Source organism: Tupaia chinensis, unplaced genomic scaffold (assembly GCF_000334495.1).
Source record: "Tupaia chinensis unplaced genomic scaffold, TupChi_1.0 Scaffold000430_1, whole genome shotgun sequence".
Taxonomy (NCBI): domain Eukaryota; kingdom Metazoa; phylum Chordata; class Mammalia; order Scandentia; family Tupaiidae; genus Tupaia; species Tupaia belangeri.
The window spans coordinates 3,398,388-3,420,544 of record NW_006159935.1 but is presented as its reverse complement, the minus strand read 5'-3'; the positions used below and the strand labels follow the sequence as shown (position 1 = coordinate 3,420,544).

Below are 22,157 nucleotides of genomic sequence, written 5' to 3'. Positions count from 1 at the left end.
AGGATCATGAAAAGGAGACTTAGAAAATAATACATCTTTATTTTCAAAGACTTTTAGAAACTACTTCTTTTTCTCCTTCTTTTTTTTTTTTAATCTCATAAATCAACATGTGTTTGCCTATTGCATTATCTGGAACAATTCTAAACCAGACCTTTTATCTATTGTCTAGAAAGGGAATAGCTAAATATCATGGGAGAAATTATTTAATTTTATTTTTCTATAATCTTTCCAATGAGATTTTGACTTGACAATTAGTTTCATAATCACAGCTTTAATGTATTTTATGTTATAAAATTGAGACTATAAATACCAGAGAAAATTTTAGAAATCCATTTCTTACTGCACTACTCTAATATAAAATCAACTTTTTTGTTGTTGTTCTCTTCCAAGCTTTGTAGATTAGCCTAATGAATCTCACATATCACAAGCATAGGAAGCCTTGAGGGAAGAGGGTAGAAGTGGAAATTTTTTCATTAATTTTTTTTTTTTTTGCCAGGTAGTTTATGCCCTGGCTAGAGATAGAGAAACAGAGGGAAAAAGAGAATGGGAGAAAGCTCACCCAATAGGCATGTCACACTGCAATGTTTTCTCCTCCATTTCCCCCTCCTTTCAGGATTTTGAGCAGGCATGCACAGGCACCTGGCACGTTTTTCAAGCCCCGGGGTCTGAATATAAACTGTGTAGGCCATATGGGATCCAGTTCCCTCAACCACTGGGCCACGGCTGACCCACAAGATCATATTTTAAAATTTTATAATTTTATTAATTTAATTTTATAATTTCTTGTTTATGTTTAAATTCTTCAACATCTCTGTGGAGCACAACATGGATTTTCAAAGCATGCATACAGTGTGTGACAATCAAATCAATGATAATACAATATTCATCATTTACAACAAAAAACATCATGATATATATATATATATATATTGCAAATAAAAAGATTTGGGGACCAGCAGATGGCATAATGGTTTTGTTGCTGAACTCCCATGTACTCAACTGCAGTTCAAGTCCTGGATTTAATGGCTTAAAACTCACACTGGGTGCATGTGCATGCATTCCTAAAATCCTGAAAGGAGAATGGAGGAGAAGAGATTTCGGTGTGGCCATCCTCCCTGGGGTGTGATTTCTCACTTTCTCTCTCTCTCTGTCCTGTCTCTCCAGCGAGCACACAGGCCCTATAGCAAAAATCTCTCTAAAAATAAATAAATAAATAAAATTAAAATATTTGAATACACAGAAGTAGAGAGGATAACAGCAGGTAACAGAGACTGCACAGGGGGTGGCAGGTGGTGAAGGTGAACAGGGAGAAGTAAAAAGTGGAAACAGGAAGGAAAATGAGTGAAGGACACCAGCAGATATTTAGGTTGTAGAATTGATACATTTGTGGCCAGTTAGGTGGAGAAAGTGAGAGAGAGGGAGGAATCAAGAGTGAGGACTATTTTCTATTTGGGCAGTAACATGGGAAGCAGCAGAAAGACCACTGTGGGAGCATTTGCTTGGAGACTAGAAGGGAGTGTGGGCAATGGCTGTCATTTGGGGTGTGCTGACTTTTTGAGTTTGGGGTGCAGGTAGGAAAGGCACGTAGAGCTGTCTAATCTTCAGGGTGTGTGGGGTTTCAGAGAGGGATCTGGGCTCCAGGTGAGCAGGGAAGCCATGGGCATTGACGGGATTATGTGAACATTACGTAAAATGAGAAGTAGTGGGAGCCTAAGCCAGAGCCTAAAGAGGTGAGATAGAGAAAGGGGAGCCCGCGATGGTTCTGAAGGTTGCCAGAGACCTGGAAGGCAAGGAAGCTTCAGGGAGATCTGGTAAAACAAAGACTGAACGTGCCACTGAGAAAGCATTGAGGTACAGAAACAGCAAAACTATTCTACGCTGTGAGCAGTAGGAAAATCATTGTAGTGACTGGAAGGAGAAAGGTCATCAGGGAGCTTTTCCATCTTGGTTTGGGGGCTGCTTACATGTGCCGTTAGGTTTGTGAGCATTCTTCAAACCACATTTGTAGCCGTGCACTTCCTTGGAGAATGTTACAGACGTTGGTAAAAGGTATAAACACAAAACACAGGTAGATCAACTTGGGTAGGATAGCTAGAAGCCAGAAGGCAGAAGGCCATAGAGCAATTAGAATGTAAAAAAGCTACAGTACTCTGCAGAAGCTTGATTCTGTGAACTATTTCTGTCATAAACTACTCCAAAACTTAGGCACTTAAGACAATGACAATTCCATTTGTTCATCATTCTTAGAGTCAGCAATTTGGGCCAAGCTCAGCTAAGTAGTTTTTCCGGGTTCTTTTGGCAATTTGACTGGATCTGGATGACTAACATGGTCTCCTACACCTGCCAGTTCGAGCTGGCTATTGTCCAGTCCCCCCTCTACGTGGTGTCTCATCCTCAACACAGCAGCATTCTAAAGAGATAAGTGTATATACACAAGTGTATATACAGTGTAGCCCAGACTTGGGGCCCAGGTTTGAAAGTTGCACAATGTCCCTGCTGCCACATTCTATTGACCAAATCAGGTTCCAAGCCCAGCCCCATTTCTCAATGGTGAGTGGGGAGGCCTGTGGTTTCTGAGAGCACACGCCCACCAAGAGCAGAAAGCTGTTTATCTCCAATAGGAATCTATGCCATGTGGCCCATTGCTACTAGATATTTTTTTATTTTTCGTAAAAGTCAGAAAATCAACATTTTATGTGACATTTAAAAATTTTTATAATTGACAACTTATTTACATTATTCAACAGCATTGTGTGGTTCACAAACATTCCTAAGGGGTAAATGCAGCCTGTGAGCCACACACAACCTTGGTATCAGATAACAAGATCTAGGAAAACAACTCCCATTCTCCAAATAACAGTGGAAAGGAATTTCAGAAGTTCATACTCTCTCCTTGGCCTGTGGGGCATTAGTCCATGACTTGGTTTAATTCCCTGTATAGGCAATCAAAAATGGAAGAATAATAGAAAAGTAAATAGGAATACCTAGGGTTTTCTCCCTTGAGACACCTCTCTCCACTTTTCAGGTTAGAACCTTATGTGGAAATGACTATCATTCAATCACTTATGGAAATGTGGACAGAAGTCTAGACCATGAGAGTGTGAGCATGGGGTGTATGTGTCTTTTCCACTGATGATGCCTGGCTCACATTCAGAGAATAAATGAAAGGCAGCTTCTACATCTCAGCATTGACTTGTTGGGAAGCTCCTACTATGTGACAGGCATTGGGCTTTGATTTGGGCATCTCACAGTCTTATTACCAGGTGCTCAAAAACCTCAGAGAGGTTCATCTGCCCCAGGAGGCTCCACTGTTGGTAACTGGCAAGACTGAGCTATAGGAGAGTTCAGTTTAATACTGAAGTTCATGCTCTTTCCAGCAGTACCAGTGGGTAAGTTCTGTGCTTATGTCTCATGATCTGGGAGTTGGGTGTAAGGCTCTGTGTGCTTGAAGAGCAAGTAAAGGACAGACTCAGGGCCATCAGCAAATCCAGAGAGCAAGAGAGTTTGGCTCCCTGAGCTGCAGAGAACCGACTTCAGAACCAGTGAATGAACCAAAATGTGATGGGCTTAGAAGGGGCAGTGGCCGACAAAGCCATTGCTAGTAACTGCAACCATTACTGCCATGGCTGGTGGTAACATTTTTGTTTCTTGGGTCCTACTCTGGTGTCCTCAGAGAATAAGGTATTTCGTATTCAGTTTCTGCTGTTGTCTCCAGCTAGGAAAAAATGTTTGGATCCAATCGCCTCTTAAATAGGCATTTTGTAGTTTTGAGAATGGAAACGGCACTCCCCATCACTAAAATGGGAACATGATGATGATGGGAACTGGCCTGACTTGTTCATTGTTTTAGCGCCCCAGTGCCCCAGCCGGACCTTGCTTGGCATGTGTTTATTGGAGACGTTGGTCTTATAAAACAATTCTCCTCATCACTCTACCATTGCACCTGCTCACCGGAGCCCACCCTTGTATGCAGAGGGCTCCAGAGCACACGCTGCTGTTTGCAACCCAGAAATACAGCACACCGGCCCTACGAATGCATGAGCAGGAGGAGGAATAATTAGAGGAACACTGCTGATTTCACACTTTTTGTTTTAAAGAATTATTTTATTTAACTTTATTTATTTATTTTAATCTGACCAGAGAGGGGGTGGGGAGTGAGAAAGCCAGCCGCCAGGTCCAGGACTTGAACCGCAGTTGGCCATGTGGGAGTCCAGCACCCTTAACCACCATGCCCAGTTAGTGAAAGGTTTACATAAGAACAAAACAAACAAATAAACAAACAAAACAAAAACAACAATAAGAAGAGACCAGACATACAGAACACATTATGGAGGGGCTAGATGGCATAAATGGCAGTACACTGTAGAATGCCATGTTCTGTGCCCTTTTACACCCTTCCACATGGGAATGTCATGGGTTCTTGGCTAGAGACACCCCTGAGTGCTGGGTGATTCAGCCAAGCTGAATCCCCTGATTCAGGCTGGCTGAGGCTGGGGCCAGATTGCAGTCAGTCCTCTGTCAGGGTGCTGTCTCTGTATCTCTCTCTCTCACTCTCATGGAAGAAATAAACTTAATAAAAAGAAGAAAAATAAAACATTGATTGCAAAGCAAAGAAGGGATACATGTATCATGTTCAAGGCTTCATTAAAAGGAAAATTCAGGGAAACTGTCTTGATTTGACAAATCTCATTCTGAATGCAAACGTGTAGGCCCAGCCATCTTCATTTGTGCAACACTTGGATGGCAGACATTTCTGACTGTGCTTGTTTATGAGGGCTCAGCTGGGAGAAACCTGCTTTAGCTGACCACGAGTCCCTCCAGAACCAAAACCCGTGTGATTTGAATTCCTGAAAACACTGAACTGTTTCTAGAATAAACACATTGTAGAAGGTTGGGCCTGGGGAAAGGAAGACTTGAAAACTCCATTGATGGAGAAGATTAAAACTCCTCATCTGTTTGGTTGGGGTACTCTGGATATATTTTGCTTTCTCCAGAAGAAGTCTAAAGCAAGCTTTTGATTAAAATAGGATATATTTTAAGATTTGTGGATTATGCAGTCATGAAAACATTTAAGGAAATGGGTATGGTTGTGTTCCAGTGAAACTTATTTTATAAAAACAGGACACTCAGTCTTAATTTGTCAACGCATGCCCTAGAGAAGTGGCTGAGAACCTCGGTTCTCTCCAGAACATCTGGATATTCCAGTGAATGTTCCTCACCCAAATTGACGAGCACTCTTACCAGAACCCTCTCATGCTGGCGTCCTCATATTGAACTTCCTGCTTCAGAATTGGCGTAAGAGCCACTTCTGTTGCTAAAGCCACCTAGTCTATGGTACCTTGGCATGGCAGCCTAAGCTGACTAATACAAAGCCTAATTTTATTATTTTCTAGGAAACTTTCCTTTGAACTAAAATATTTTTTACATAATAAGGAGGTTCTCTGGTTGGGGTTAGAGGTTAAAGGAATGAGAAGATGCAGGAAAAAGTGCAGGTATCGATCCCTCTCTATATTCTGCCGAGTTCGACATCTGTAAAATGACTTCTTGGCTTGCTGTTTTCTTCTGGAAAACTGTCAATTCACGATATATTAAAATGCCCATATTTTTACATAAGAAATTAAGCGTCTATATTTTGAATATCTAGAAAGAAATGTTTCCTTCCAGTCTTTGAAAACCAACGTTTTCCCCCAATACATCACACAATTATCTAATGACCACCTTTCCATTTTCCCCTGTGGTGTAGACTGGCTGAGGATCAAGAACATCCCACTGAAGGGTGTGTCCTGGACAGGACATTAAACTCACAAGGCAAGCACCAGACTTACGAGGTCCAGATACCTTCAAGAACTAAGCTGAGCCATGCTGAAGAGCTGTAAGGCCATGACTAGTTTCTACTCTTCTTTTTTTTGTGTGTGATTATAGAATTTGTCCTTCTTGAAAACAATAACAAAAAATTATTGCAGAGATTAGCAGGGTGTCAGGTACAAATTTTATAAGCATTGTAAACAGCAATATTCAATGTGAAATGTTGAACAGATGCATAATAGCTTCCCAAGGCTTTAGATTATTTACATTTTGAAGTTTTTAATCAGACATTGCAATACAAAGGATACACTATTTGAACGTTGGTGGGTAGTCCTGGTGTCAGAGAAGGAAAGGTAGTTAGGTGATCCTGTCTGTCTCCCATTCCCACGACACACGGTTCTTGCAGAATGCTACACTCTAAACTACTGCTGCAGAAGAGGCAGTTATTGCACTGACCGCTCCCCAAGCTCCTCGGAGTACATGGCATTGCCTCTTCACACGTGAGCATTTGCCTTTGAAAAGATGCAGGAAAGAAACCTGCCACAGAGCCCAGCAGAAAGTTTCTGGTTGGAGACTCGGTGGGTTTTCAGTTCATTAGCTCTCTCCTCTAGCTCATTCATTCTACAAATAGTCATTGACATCTTCTATGGGGCAGGCAGTCTTTGGGGTTACAGCATGAAAAAGAGACAATCAAGTCCCTGCCTCATGGAGCTTATAGTCTAGTAAGAGGAGACAAACACAGATACAGCGTATCACAGAGTTCAACATGGCTTAGAGAGATCCTGCCTGAAATCTGTTTCCTGTCATGTCCTCCTCTTAGGGCAGGGATGAAGTTAGACTCAGCAATTTTCCCAGACCCGGTTCTACCATCTATAGACAGAGTGGGTTTAGTGGGTCCTTCACCCACTCCAAGCCTCTTTCCTCATCGACAAAATGGAAAGGGGCTGGGTTAAATGATTTATTAAGATAAAAAAGGTCCTTTCAGGTTTTTTTTTTCATGGCTTCATGGAAACATATTGCACAAAGTCAAGAGTAAGTTTGTTACCTGTTCTAAGGTTTAAAAATATTTAAAAATAAGGGCCAGCAGATGGCACAGCAGTTATATCACTGGACTCCCACAAGACTGACCCCAGTTCGAGTACCAGACCTGGTGGCTTCAAATTCACACTGGGGCATGCGTGTGGGTGCCCGAGATCCCCGGAGGAGAATAGAGAAGGGATTATTGCGGGTATCCCCCCAGGTGGTGATTTCTCACTTTCACTCTCACTGCCTCTGTCTTGTTCTCTCTCCAGCAAGTCTATGTGTCCCAAGGCAAAAACTCTACCAAAAAATAAATAAAATTTAAAATAAAATATAAGAAATTCTTAGGTATTCCACATAAACTCATCACTTCAAATGTCAATCTAAATTTGTTTAATAAATATCAAATATCTTCCTTACAACTGCCAAGGAATGAACTCACTTTACCAACTTCAGCCATATGAAAAATGTTATTCATAGAAAACATATTTTGTTCCATTGTTGGGTATGAAATCCCACCTAATTTGCAAATGTTCTCTGGCTGGGAGTCCCCTCCTGGGTAGAACACTCTCTCTCTTTCTGCCAACCCATATCGCTGACTATGCTCCTGCATAATCTTTTGACTGGAGTATCAGCTCCATGAGAACAGGGGTTGGGTTCTTGCTCTTCTGAACAACCCACACGTGATTCTGCACAGGTGATCCACAGGCGTGAGCAGCCATCCTGTCTGGACCTTGTCCATGGGCTCAGACCTTTTCAGGAGCTCACAGGAGCTCTTCAGGCTGTAGTGGTTCCACTTAGTGAAACTGGAGCTAGGATATACCCAAGTGTGCTCTAATATTCGAAAAGGAAAAAAAGGTTTCCAGGACAATTCATAGACTAGCATAGTGGAAACTAATAAATACCCTAACTTCTCTAGGAACCCTGCTGGAATGTATATTTAGTATCATTGTATCAATGTATATTTAATATCACAAGAGGCACATATTCTACAATCAGTTAACTTTTCTTAAAGAAGAAGAGGAGAGCCGAACGTCAAATACGGTTACACTCACACTTACTAGTTTGGTAAGAGTATGAAGCCTCTGATTCTCTCAAATGGCATTCATGACTTTGACTTTGAAATGAAGAGAGTCAAATTTCAATTTATCCAGTAGCTGAAGGTGACAGAAAATTTTGCAGGACGGGAAAGGATCTTTTCTTATCTGAATTGGATCCTACCGACGCTTTGGAGGTTTCTGAGGGCTGTGTGCTCTGAGTTTTATCTGGTTGCTGTGTAATCAAATGTCGTACAAATGTTTTCGAATTTGACCAAGTGGGCCCTATCACAAAGACACACCTGGTCAGTACCTCTGCGAGCAAAGTGGAATCTCTGCCTCCATATTGGAGCTTAACTCCTGCCTGTTGCTCTGTGGTGTCGAGATATGCTGTCAACATTATCGGAAGTGTGTAACACGGGCTGCAGTGCAATCTAAAATCTATCCTGTCCTTACAGCGACTAAAACAGAATGACGACCATTTCCTCGTCTTCAGGACCAGATGGACGGGGCGGCCCATGTAACCTCGCTTCACAACACCTTAGAATAGTAAGTGATAACTCAGACAGTCCAGAACAGACTACGAGGGGAGGGCAGGGTTAGCAGACACCGGCTGCATGAACAGAGGATCAGACGACGTTCGGCAGCCTGGACCAGTCACTGGTAAATCACTGTGAGCAAAGGAAATGGATTTCGCATACATCATGACATTTGATTACATGTTTCAAGTGGCTGAGTACATGCTACTGACAAGCAGGTAGCCCCCTTTCACAAGGACTGGCAGGAGGAATGAGCAAGCCTTCAGTGTCCTTCCACCAGTAAGGCTACAGCCCTTCCCTAGCATTCAGAGTCCATAGGCTGGCTGGCTGCACATCAGGCCTGGCTTTGGCTGTGAGGTTCCCAGGAAGTCCCTGTGTGCAGTGCGTGGTTGTCAGGATGAAAGCCCTTGAGCTGCGAGGGAGTGTAACTCTTAAGTCCAAACTTCCATGGGCACTATAGCTTCTTTGGTTCCCACAGAAGGCAGCAGGCTTTCTTCAGACAAGAAATAAAAGGGGAATTGCACCAAGAACCCACGGATCTTTTTCAGTTCCTCCTCGGCTCTAATGGGATCTTCTCTGGCCAATATGGGCTTGTTTATAAAGTCTCTCAGCTGAATTAAATTGTGTACTTCATCATTGGGAAGGCACCGGAACACCTGATTAAAGCACAAGTAGGAAACGGAGTGATAAGTTTAAAAGAAAGCATATGCACTATGTGGAAAATACTCATTCCAACAAGCAAAATCTTTGTTTTATGAAACCATTTTTTATTTTTTAAAATTTGCTGTAGGGTATGTGTACTCACAATAGAGAGAGTGAGAACCTTCCCCCTCCCCAGGGGAGAATGGCCATGTCACCATCCCTTCTCCACTGTCCTCTGAGGATCTGGGGCATGCATGCACACAGGCCTGGCTTGTTCCTCAAGCTGCCAGGACTGGGACTCATCCTGCTCAGCCGGTCACGTGCGATCCAGCTACCTCAGCCGCTTTGCCGCTGGCTGGTCCCCAAGACCATTACTTTTATGTTAAAGCACAGACTAAACTTGAGTTGCTTCTCCTTTTTGCTACAAACACACAGCTAGGATTGCTTCTATCAGAACAGTTGCAGCTAGATCCTCATATCTTATCTGCACACGTTATTGGCCCCAGGATAAAATCAAGCTACTGGGAAAGAATTTCCCTGCGGTTACTCCATGTGAAGGTTAATTTTTAGGATAATAATCATCCTGAATGTCACCAGAGGTTCTGACCTAAGAAGAAAATTGCACTTCCTCTAACTTTTTATTTTGAAAGACGTCCCTATCTGTGTTTTTACTTACAGCTATCAATGGTTAATCTACGACAGTTACTTTGTTGGTTTCAAATGAGTTTCCGGCATCATGATACTTCTCCTGGGACTATTTCATCAGGTATTTCTTAAAAATAAGAACATGTGTCTATATAATCATAATATTTCCATCTAATAAAATGAATTCCATGCTATCATTAAGATACGGTCCATATTCAGATGTATCCTATTTTCTTTCAAATGTCTTTCCTAACTATTTCCACTCTGCTCCTGCATCTGTAAGGTTATATCGTAAGAGACTCCACGTACACAACCTATTTGATCAGGGTCTTGGATTTTCAGCTTGGAATAAGGCTGTGCAGATGCCGTCATGTTTCCTCAGGAATGAGGCAGTCATCACGCTGCAAAGCACTCTGGAGTTTTGAACAACACGCTCTTACCTGTCTCTCATGGATGGCCAACCAACCTCAGCCTGCACCTTTCCCTGCCGAGTTCCTCGGAGCACCTGTGCCATTGTCAGACAGCTCCTGCCTCCTGTGCCTTCTCTATCACAACCAGGGGACAGAACTTACCAGGACACGCATTTGCAGTGCATCCAATGGAGTAGGTCTTAGAAGACTTTTTAAAGACTGGAGCATGCTTCTTTATTTATTTATATTGGTTTCTTTCAAAGGACTGCATGTACTCACCAAAGACATACAGAAAGGGGGGTAGAGTAAGAAATCATCCACCCAGGGAGAATGGCCACACTGCAGTCCCTTCCCTTCCATTCTCCTCTTGGGATATGGGGCAGTTACACACATGCACCCGGTGTGATTTTCCAACCAGGTGGGTCCAGCACTCAAACTGCAGAGTCAGCCATGTGGGATCCAGCACCTAAACCTCCATGCTACCTGCTGGCCTGAACTGTCTTATTATTAAAAAGAAGACTTCATCCTAAGGAGAGATCACATTTACTACGTACCATGTGCTAAATACATCAAGGAGACTAAATTTTTACTCTCATACTCTAATGAATATCGCTCCCGATTCACAGGGACAAAAGAAGGTTCAGAAAACCGAGTCACTGTGCACAACGTTACGTTAACTAGCAATAGTGAGCTGCGTTGAACCCAGCTCCAACTCACTTTCTGGCCCTGTCTCTCTCCTGTCACATGTACAAAGTAGGTCACAACATGCTAAGAACACACACGATGAGGTTCCTCCATCAGGTAATTGATCACAGTGCGGCCAGAGCCTCTTCTAAACCCTAAGCCAGGATCCGTTTTTCATTCTTTCCTTTCTCCAAGATGCATCTGCAGAGCCTAAAGGAATACTGGCTCTTTTATGCTCTTTAAAAATGTTTTGTAGGGACCAGTGGGTGGCATAGTGGTTAAGGTGTTGGACTCCCACATAGTCAGCTGGGTTTGAGCTCTGGACCTGGTGGTTTGATACTTATGCTGGGCATGTGTGTGTGTGCATGCCCAAAATCCCAGGAGGGGACTGGAGGAGTGGAGGAGCAGGGACTGCGGTGTGGTCATCCGTCCAGGGGATGATTTCTCGCTTTCTGTTTCTCTGTCTCTCTGTCTCTCCTGCAAGCACATGCACACTATAGCAAAAATCTCTCAAAAAAATTTTTGTGTCAATAAATGCATGGGGAAAGATGTGCTTTTAGATGAGATTCAGTGAGAGAAAAATAAAAGGGAGGGGAGTGTATGAACCTCACCTTATCATAAATGGTAGCATTTCGCGCTGCAGTTGAAACCCACACTTCTTTGAAGAATTTGTCACTCACTGGATCCTGAATGTCCTCACTTGGGTCAGAAAGATAGCCAAGAACGACCCTGAAATACAAGAGCTCTACGAATTGAGTGAAATAAAGTCGTTCCTAGTAGTAACAGTAATTCAGGCACTTAACCATAGAACTTATTTTTTTTAAAGGAAATCAAAGGAAACCATTAAGATGAAGTGTGTTCGTGTGTGTGTGTGTGTGTGTGTGTGTGTGTGTGTATCCTAAGCTGTGTGTGTGTGTATCCTAAGCTGTGTGTGTGTGTGTGTGTGTGTATCCTAAGCTGTGTGTGTGAGTGTGTGTGTATCCTAAGCTGTGTGTGTGTGTGTGTGTGTGTGTATCCTAAGCTGTGTGTGTATGTATATGTGTGTGTGTATCCTAAGCTCTGTGTGTGTGTGTGTGTGTGTGTGTGTGTATATCCTAAGCTGTGAAACAAAACAAATAGAACAAACAAAAACCAAGTTGCTGTCACGTGAGTGTTTAAACGGCTGGACAGAGAGAAACCTTCATTTTGTTCTAAGAGCATCCTGTAATTTGGGCTCAGGTGGAAAGAGCCTTGACGGATAGGACTAACACTGAGAGCATGGGCCAGGAATTCCAAGTTCAGTCTCCCTAAATCCTCACTAGCCCTGTGAAAACCAACCCAGTATTTAAAATGTTACTTTTTCCATTACACATTTAAAAAGCATTCAACTAAAAGTGTCCACATGCTGCACAGTCATTTTGCACAGGTGCCAGTGGTGGGCCGCACCCTCTCACCAGGGAGATGCTGCAGACTGAGGGAGCCTGGCACGCACATGCCCAGGGCAAGGCTGGGGTGGGGGAGCCACGTGAGAGGCGGCTGTGGAGGGCCCACCTGCAGCACTGCAGCCGAAGTCCGTGGGCAAACCGGCCAGCCTGGTACTCTTGCCCATCCATCAGCGAGGGGACTGTCTCTGTGTCCTGCACGATGATGGCCATTTCGCTGTCACGCTTCCCCAGCATGCTTCTGTCGTTTATGTTAGCAGAGCCTGAAAGGGACAGGTGAAGCTGACCATTCTCCCCCAGCAACCCGTTTAGCTCAGATTACAAGGGAAGCCACGCTTCAGGCGGTCACATGAGCCCACCTCGCCATTTCATTACGTTTGTCAACCACCGGTTTAAGAATGGGTCCAGCCCACATGACGTGAAAGCGAGTCTTCTAGCGAGTTCCTCTGTTTAAAGGAACACCAAAAGCATTTGCTGTCTCTTCCAGCCTTTAGCTGTTTCAGCTTGAAGGGTTGGAGGAGAACTCGATTCTGGGAAACGCTACAAACATTTTGCAAACATTAGGGGACAGACAGCCCAGCAGGGTGTCAGGGCAGAAATGAGAAAGAGTCTGGTCTTCAAGTCCATGAACTCACTGACGCTAGAACTTTCTGAATTTCTGTTCCATGAAATAATACACTTTACTTACCATTTTATATGTTTGTGGCTCAGAGGATTCTAATGTAATCATAAGCCCTCGGAGACGAGCTTACTCTTCCAGGGTAGATGTTTTTACATTCAGAGTAAGAATCAGACTCTGGGCCTTTAATTCACAGCCATGTCAGTATGAATGTCGGAATCCAAGGGCACCTTCGCAGTCAGTCCTGCCTAACCTCAAATACCACCGTCATGAGTGGCTAACGCGTTCAACACTACTCGCCCCACACGTGCGGCATGCCAGCAGCTCCGTATCAGCTTTGCTCTGTTCTATTTTTAAATCCAAATGAGCTGAGAATGTTGACTTTCACATGTGAAGGGCAAATGCTTTCAGTATTTGTATTTAGTACTTTCAGTAGTTGTATTCAGAAAACCCACCCTGCGTCCTGCCTTTATACCGAGGACTCACGCTTTTGAATCCTTGAGGTGTCCTATACACGACAGCACAGGCCCACTGACCTACTGCTTGTGCTGCGTGCCCTGGTTGCAACATTCCGCTGCTGCTGCAGATGGGAGAAAAGGGCCCGGTGACTGGCACTGGCTGTCTCTGAGCAGCCGGAGGTCTCAGGTGACAGCAGCCTTGCTGTGTGCCCAGAGACAGAACTTTGTGAATGAGAAAAAGCTGCCCTTTCCTGAAGAGACTCCATGGCTGTGGTTTCCCCGACACTGCCACAGAGGCAGAGCCCAAGTCGGTAATGACTGTAGATCTGAGTGGAGCCCCGTGGGGACCCAGGGCGACAGAGAAAGGAGGTAGCATTCTGGGGTGCTGTAAAGTGGGAACTTTGGAAATACTTTGATTGGGAAGCAACAACTCTTCCTTTACAGTTCACTGACTTTTTCATTATGTTATAAAATCTGCATCCGTATCTTTGGCCTTGACAGGTGGTCCGCATTAACTCAGGCAAGTCACTTAATCTTGCTTGGTTTTAATTTCATCTTTCATAGACTGAGATAAAACAGACTTTGTAGGATTGAGGTGGGAATTAAATAAGACCATGTGAGCTACCAACTTCTCTATAAATGTTAATTATTAGTGGTATTATCAGATAATTGTTATCTTTGTAATGTCCATACCAGAGAACATTGCCATAGGAAGGAATAATCTGCAGAAATATAGCATTTGTATCAAAGAAGCCTCCTCACTGGCCTAATCAACCCAGATGGGATCTGTAAAGGAACTCAGTCCCCATGGTGCTGCTCTGGGACTTCACGACACCCCAGGCCCCAGCAGAGGCTGCTCGCAGGCTGGAGGCTGCTGGATTGGGCAGACATTGCTGGATGTGAGCCAGCCTGGAATGCCTGCCCCTCACATACACACACAGGCACACACACTCACATAGCTTGTCTGCCCCTGCCTTTCATGATGGGCCCTTACACACCCAAGGGGAGAGCCACACTCCTCGCATTCTGAGCCACAATTCCTAGAGAGTGTGGTTCTTGTGCTTCTAAGCCTGATCTGCAGTTCCTCAGACTGCTCTCTCAACCTCCTTAGATAAGGGAGTTGGCCACTCTTTAATAGGATCATGAAGAAAGGGACGAGGGACCAGCAGTTAGCGTAATGGCTATGTCGCTGGACTCCCATGTAGTCGACCATGGTTTGAGTCCCGGACCCGGTGGCTTAAACTCATACTGGGCGTGTGTGCATGTGTGCCCAAGATCCCAAGAGGAGAATGGAGAAGAAGGGATTGCAGTGTGGCCATCCCCCTTGGGGGGTGATTTCTCGCTTTCTATCTCTCTGTCTCTCTCTGTCTCTCCGCCTTTCTGGCGAGCGCACGCACCCTATAGCAAAAACCTCTAAAATAAATAAATAAATAAATAAATAAATAAGATGGATTATAAAATGGGGTTTGGTCATAGATTTCATGACATCAGGGCTACTCTGGGCAACAGATCATTACAGCCATACACAGAAGAGATCTCTGATGTGAGAACAGACTGTTATTTCTAACGAAGAAAAAAAATGAGAATAAAGGTTAGTGCTTTTTCTCACACCAATGATTTAATTTTGGCAATAAGTTTCCCATGTTAAAATAATAATTGCAGATTACTTTAATATTTTTTTCTTTTTTATATTTTTAAAATTATTATTATTATTATTATTATTATTATTGGAGAGGTTTTCATCAGCGTGGATAAGAGTTGTGTGTAAAATTGATCAATTATTTCTAGTCTCAATAAACTGTAGCCTTTGAGAGGTCAGAGACCTTTCTAGAAAATACGTCAATTTGAGACCAGCAGTTAGCGTAATGGCTATGTCGCTGGATTCCCACGTAGTCGACTGTGGTTCGCATCCCGGACCCGGTGGCTTAAAACTTACATCGGGCGTGTGTGCGTGTGTGCCCAAGATCCTGAGAGGAGAATGCAGGAGAAGGGATTGCAGTGTGGCCATCCCCGCTGGGGGGTGATTTCTTGCTTTCTGTCTCTCTGTCTTTCTCTGTCTGTCTGGCGAGCACACGCACCCTATAGCAAGAACCTCTTAAAAAAAAAAAAAAAGAAAAAACGTCAATTAAATAAACCAACAAACGTATTTAATCGTTGTCTGCATTACTGAAAAATCCTTTGTCTGTATACTTTATGTCGAGTAAAGCAAGCTGAAAGTCAGACCTTTAAAATGAAAATACTCACACCTGTCAATTTTTAGGTGAAGATTTCGGAAATCTTGCAGAAGAGATAAACTGAATTCTACTGGGCTTTGCTTGTTTTTCTATTTAAGAATAGAAATATTTAGCAGACACCAATATTTTTCCTCCTTACTCTATTTGTCAGATTTAATATAAAAATATTCTGAGGTTGGCTTTTAAAGAACAAGGATAGAGTAAGCAGGAAATAAATAAAAACCTATGTTTTGGGGAAGTGAGAGAGTAAATAAACTCCTAAAAAGCTTCTTCCATCCCTGCAGAACAAGAAACAGAAGACAGAAGGTATTTTTCTTAAATGCCCTACGTGGGTATTAAAGGAGTGTGTGTGAATGCACCCACCTGTCCCCATGCTGTCATCCACACAGACACTCTCTGGCTTCAGAACCCCATTTTCCTTTCTTTCTGAATCACATTCCAGATAAGACAGTCTCATTACTCCTAGACACGAGATTGCTGTTTTCTTTTCTTCGTGGAAGATAAAGATGGAAAAGGCACATTTCCTGCCCCGAATTTCAAAATATCCATGACATTTAGCTTTGTAAAGAATAGGGAAGCATCTTACGGTAGCTGAGAAATTACCATGAGCGAGTTTAAAACAGATGAGCAGAACTCCTGACAGCAGGACAGGCCCTAGCTCCCTGGTACCTGCCCCGCCCTCGTCACCTAATTTATCTGGCTGCTTGTTAACACCTTGTTTCTCATCTCGGCCTTCCAGTGTTTCTGTAATAACGGAAGACAAGACAATTCGATGATGGGAAAATGGAGCTTCCCTTGTGATCAAAAGAATGAAGCAGAACGTCCACCTCTCCGGTCAAGTTGATCTAATCGGAGTAGAACGTACATCCAAGAACTCTCTTGACTGTCAGTGGGAAAGGGCTTTGGAGAAATCTCCTGTGGGAGCCAGCAGGTGGCATGGTGATTACGGGTGCTGGACTCCCACGTGGCTGATTGTGGTTCAAGTCCCGGACTTGGCAGCTTGCTTTCTCACTTTCCCTCCCTCTCTATCTCTCTCTCACTCTGTTCCTCTCTGATCAAATTAAAATAAATAAAGTTCAATAAAATAATTCTAAAAAAATAAATCCACTGTATATCCTGGACAAAAAGAGACCATAGTTCAGAGTGCTTCAGGCCATTAATGCAAAATTCCCTCCTCATACACACACCCAGCCAAGCTGGTGGCTCCGTGCCTGAATTGTTGACCCCTCAACGTAGGTGTTGAGAAAAATAACAATAAGGCCAGAGGCAGCAACATGGGAATGCTCTTCTGATCTTGATTTCTCCCTAGCTGCAGACCTCTGATCACGGTTAGGGGATGTGTGAACACACATACGAATTAGCATGAGGTCCTCGTTCATGACACATCGTCCCTCTCCACGACTCCCCCCTCCAATCCCTGAAGTTGAAATAAAAATAACGGAATTAACGAAAGCAGACAGATTAATGGACTGCTGGGCTAAATTGCTGCCTCTGGATACTGTAATTTTCAAAAAGTCATTTAATTGCTTCGTATTTCTGATTCTTCATGGATAAAAGCGGATTAGATGTGATAGAGAAAATGATTGCTTGGGAAATGTTTTAGATAACTGTGTTACTGTCCTTGACTGCAAAGGCAGCTTGGGAGAAATAGCAAGAACGATTTCTGCATGGGGTAAGTCAGCTCACAAGGCACACGGCCACAGGCCACGTACTTACCGATGACCACAGTGTTATCGTCGGCGATTAACAGCTTGCTGTGCACATAGATGAGCTCAGTGACGAGGTTCCCTTCCAGCTCTGCGTGTGTTCTGAGACCACAGAATGATATGTAGTTTATCCACTGATTACCAACTGTAAATTCAAAAGGAAATGACTAAAATTAACATGACCAATTACAATAAAGGCACATTAAATTTTATTGTTTTGTACAATGAATATATGACTTAAATGGGCTGTTCAAAACAGATTTCAGAATTCACCCAGAAACTGTTTTTTTTTTTTTTTAATCTTATTTGAGGGGTTTTATACTGTTACTCTGAATGGAAGTATAGTGAAAAGTATCAGAACGTGGCCTGCAGGTGGCATGGTGGTTAAGGCGCTGGACTCCACATAGCCACTCACAGTATGAGACCCAGAATCAGTGGCTTGCTTTCTCACTTTCCTTTTCTCTTTCTTTCTCTGGTTAAAAACTAATAATGACAATGGTAAATGAAGTTAAATAAATAATTCCTTAAAAATATAAGGTTGACGTGCCTTCTGTCTTCCTTTTGGTGAAGCAATCCAAAAATACATTCAAATATGTATGTCTTCTTTTTTATTTTTGAGAGAGAGAGGTTTTTTGCTATAGGGCATTTGCGGTCACCAGAGAGAGAGAAAGAAAGTGAGAAATCACACCCCAGGGTTGATGGCAATCCCTTCTCCTCCATTCTCCTTTTGGGATTTTGGGCATGCATGTGTGCACATGCACCTGGCGTGAGTTCTAAGTCATCAGGGCCAGGACTTGAACCATGGTAGATTACGTGGGAGTCCAATGACATAACCATTATGCCATCTGCTGGTTCACGAATGTCCTATTTTAATGATTTATTGAGTAACTACTGAAGAGCGGAGGTGACTGCTGAGCGAGCACAGGTAACCCCAGACTTCAGCGGTGTCTGCTCCCGTCTCATTGACACTTGTCGCTGTTTGAATCGGCTGCAGGGTGCATGCTCGCCCACCTACCACAGACAGTTCACAGCACACCCGGTGCAAAGCAGCAGTTAAATCTTACAGGCCTGGAGGGAAGGAGTGCTGGCATTTAAAAAGCCCTTCTTCCTCTAGACAGTTCAAATTAGGAAACTAAAGAACCCTGACTACTTGACCGAGAGGATTTCCCCCAGAACGAACGGTACCAGGCTTGTACCTTAAAACGCTGCCCTGCTCAGCTACCGTGAGGCCGTCCTGTGATAAGGAGCATGCACCCCACACCCAGCCAACCCAGAACCATTTCCCTGGTGTGAGTGTTAATCACGGATTCTAGGGTCCCTGTCCCCGCAGCAGTCGTCCTGGATAAGCAGAGTCTGACACTAAGAATAAATGGAGTGGAACCAAACCATCACAAATTCTAATAGAAAGGGAGCATCCCTTTTTCTTTTCTCTATGAGAGTCTGAAGCATACTAATAGAGTTATGTTCCATTTACTGATCCTTCCACCTGTTACTGATGTTTTCTATTTGGCTGTTGATGGTATCCAGTGTTTTCCATTAAGCTTGAGGATCTTGGAGATGTTTCATTCTCAGGTTACATACAGACTCCCCTCTTACCCACACATATGAATGATCTCGTAGCTGTGTTTGACAAGGGTTGATGTCTTGGGACACTAGTGCATCATCTGTAAGAGGCTCATATTTAAAACTGTCATGTGAAGGAGATTTTTGAACATCCTTCTTTAGGGATATTTCCCCGTTTGTTATACTATATTAGCAAAATGCTTCATTTAAAGCATTACCTCTTCTTTTAAATTCTTCTCTGATCCAAAAAAGAGGAGCATTCCTTTTTTTCGTTTTTAGTTTTTGCTATAGGATCTGTGAGCTTGTCAGCGAGAGACAGAGAGACAGAGAAAGGGGAAGTGAGGAATCTCTCCCACAGAGGAAATGGCCATGCTTCAAGCCCTCCTCCTCCTTGGGATTTTGGGCATGCACACACTCTCCTGGCATAATGTTCAGGCTGGTGGGCCTGGGACTCGAGTCACATGGTCAGCCATGTGGGACCTAGCACCTCCAGGCCACCTGCTGGCCCTTCAAAGAGTAGCCCCTCTTTTAAGTCCTTTGGGACCACAAACTTTCTGGGAAACATTTCTGCTATAATGCTAATTTTAACAAATATACATAGAATCCTCTACTGGTACAGGAACTGGGTCACACACACCGTGCTGTGCTCATCCTTGTATAGCAGAGACAGATGCTGAACAAACCAGTGAATGGACTAACGGTTACAAATTCAGGTGACAGCTGAGATTTCAGCTTTCGATCTCTGTATTAACTGCTTTCCTGTAGCTGGTTCTAGAATCTAAAGTTTTAAGATGCAAAGCAGCTTTTTAAAGAAATCATAGAGCAAATTCTGTACTAACATAAATACTAAAAAGTAGTTTTTCAATAAAAATTCACATAGAATAATATAGACCAGTGGTTCTCAGTGTGCATCAGAACTACCTTTGTGAAACTTGTTAAAAGCAGATTTCCTGGGACCAGCAGGTGGCGTAGTGATTAAGGTGTTGGACTCCCACATGGCTGACGGCAGTTCTAGTCCCAGATCCAGCAGCTTGAAACTCACACTGGGCATGTGTGTGTGCTTGCCCAAAATTCTAAGAGGAGAATGGAGGAGAATAGACTGTGGCATGGTCAACCCCATCCCCCAGGGGATGATTTCTCACTTCTCTTTCTCTGTGTCTCTGGTCAGCGCACATGCCCCATGGCTCAACCATGGTGTCACTGCTAAGACCCTGTGACCTGCAGGCTGGAACCAAAGAGGAAGTCTTGGTTTGATTCCTGGTCTGACCTAAAGGTCAAGTCTAGGGGTGCGGGCCTGAAACTCCAGTGACTTCAGAGGCTGAGGCAAGAGTGTGTGTGTGTGTGTTAATATAGATAGATGATAGATACATAGCTGATATATGTACATATATATACATCAGATTCCTGTGACCCTTCCCAGAACTCTGATTCAGGAGAAACCAACTCATCAAGTACCTCAGCATATTGGCAAACAAACAAACAAACAAACAACATATAACAACATATTCTGTTGGTTAAAATGGGTTGAAGCACATTCTTTATATATATGTGATAAGAAGGCAAATTGGTATAAAGAGTTTGGAGGGGGACCAGCAGTTGGCATAATGGCTATGTCGCTGGACTCCCATGTAGTCCCTTGAAGATAAGGAGTGTAGTGACTGGCCTTCAGAAGTGGACAATGGCTAGCTGAGACAATCATTGAAGCTGATCCTCTTGCAACGACACGAGAAGTTGCCAACGAACTCAACGTTGACCATTCTATGGTCATTCAACATTTGAAGCAAATTGCGAAGGTGAAAAAGCTCAATAAGTGGGTGCCTCTTGAGCAGACTGAAAAGAAAAATTGTTTTGAAGTGTCCTCATCCCTTGTTCTATGTAACAACAATGAACCAGTTCTCAATCGATTTGTGATATGCGATGAAAAGTGAATTTTATACAACCGTCGGCAACAACCAGCTCAGTGTCAGACCAAGAGGCACTCCAAACCATCTCCCAAAGCCAAACTTCCACCAAAAAGTGCCATGGACACTTTTGTAGGGTCTGATCCACTACAGCTTTCTGAATCTCGGTGAGACCATGACATCTGAGAAGTAAGCTCAGCAACCATGAGACACACCAAAACCTGCAACCTGCAGCTGGCATTGGTCAACAGGAAGGACCCAACTCTTCTCCATGACAACACCCGACCAACGTTTGAAGACCAACATCGCTCAATCGACGCTTCAAGAGTGGAATTAAACTATGAAGTTTTGCCTCATCCACCATATTCACCTGACCTCTCACCAAGCAACTACCACTTCTTCAAGCTCTCAACAACCTCTTGCAGGGAAAATGCTTCCACAACCAGCAAGATGCAGAAGACGCTTTCCAAGGGTTCATTGAAACGTGAAGCACAGATTTCTATGCTACTAAACAAACGAGCTTATTTCTCATTAGCGATGTGTTAATTGTAATGGTTTCTATTTTTATGAATAAATATGTGTTTGAGCTTAGCTATAATGATTTAAAATTCACGATCCAAGAAGGCAACTGCTCTTGCATCAACTTAATATTTAGGAGTAAACAGACGTGATGGTTGTGACTGATTCTAAAAGCGTTCAGGTTAGCAAAAATCCATCCAGGTGGCTACCTACTGAGAGAGGATTAGGAAGCAGAGAAAGTGAAGTGTTGACATTTGGGAAATCAAGGTAAATAGTACACGGCAGTTCCAAAACAGTTCTGTAAGTCCGAAATTATTTCAAAACGTCTTTTTAGGTAGTGATACTAACTAGCTCTTAGCAACCTGAAGGCTAAAGACATGTCATAATTTATAACTTTCTACAGTACTGATATGTGCATTTCCTAACAAAATAGTCCCAGCCCAGTATCGGTTCGTCGGAGAACATCTCAAGCCACAGTCCAGACTGACTTCCCATTCACCCTTTTCTACGCAGCAAGTCTTAGGAAATGATAATACCTTTATCTCTTTATTTAAAAAAATGATCTTGAGAAAAACAGCCCACAGTTTCACTAACAGGACAGAAAAGAAAGATAATGGTTCCTAATCCTACTGGGCATTTGGCATAGACACACGGGTGGTCTGTCAAACGCAATGGGGCTGTCCATCTATGACGTGAATGAATCCACTTCATATTCTGCATGGAAATAAGAAAAGCAAACTGCGAAGATATTTGGCCAGTGCTTAGTTCTGTGAAGAAACTGCTTCGTCATGTAATGGGCACAACATCGGTGATGTTCATGTGTGGTTGGAGGCCACACTGAGGAAATAGTACCTACTGAAAACCTGAGACTGCTAGGATCATCTACAAGCATTCATATGTAGCAATAGATGGACAGGTATCAGGAAGGTTTCCAGATTACTTGTCGTGAAGTTA

The 22,157-nt window shown here is 43.3% G+C and overlaps 1 protein-coding gene across 4 annotated transcripts in view; it reads right to left on the bottom strand.

Annotated features, from left to right (window-relative positions):
• Positions 1-7,333: 7,333 nt before the first annotated feature.
• The window catches only part of PLD1 (phospholipase D1), a 134,008-nt gene continuing 119,184 nt past the window's right edge, over positions 7,334-22,157 (bottom strand). For 3 of the 4 annotated variants that reach the window (XM_006155054.3, XM_006155055.3, XM_027774423.1), the window contains 4 exons: positions 17,231-17,365; positions 12,313-12,466; positions 11,394-11,511; positions 8,833-9,057 (listed from right to left, as the gene is read on the bottom strand). In XM_006155054.3, the coding sequence (XP_006155116.1) occupies positions 8,833-9,057; positions 11,394-11,511; positions 12,313-12,466; positions 17,231-17,365 (632 nt within the window). Of the gene's footprint in view, positions 9,058-11,393; positions 11,512-12,312; positions 12,467-17,230; positions 17,366-22,157 lie in introns of all 4 variants that reach the window. The other variant, XM_027774422.1, reaches the window with a different exon arrangement.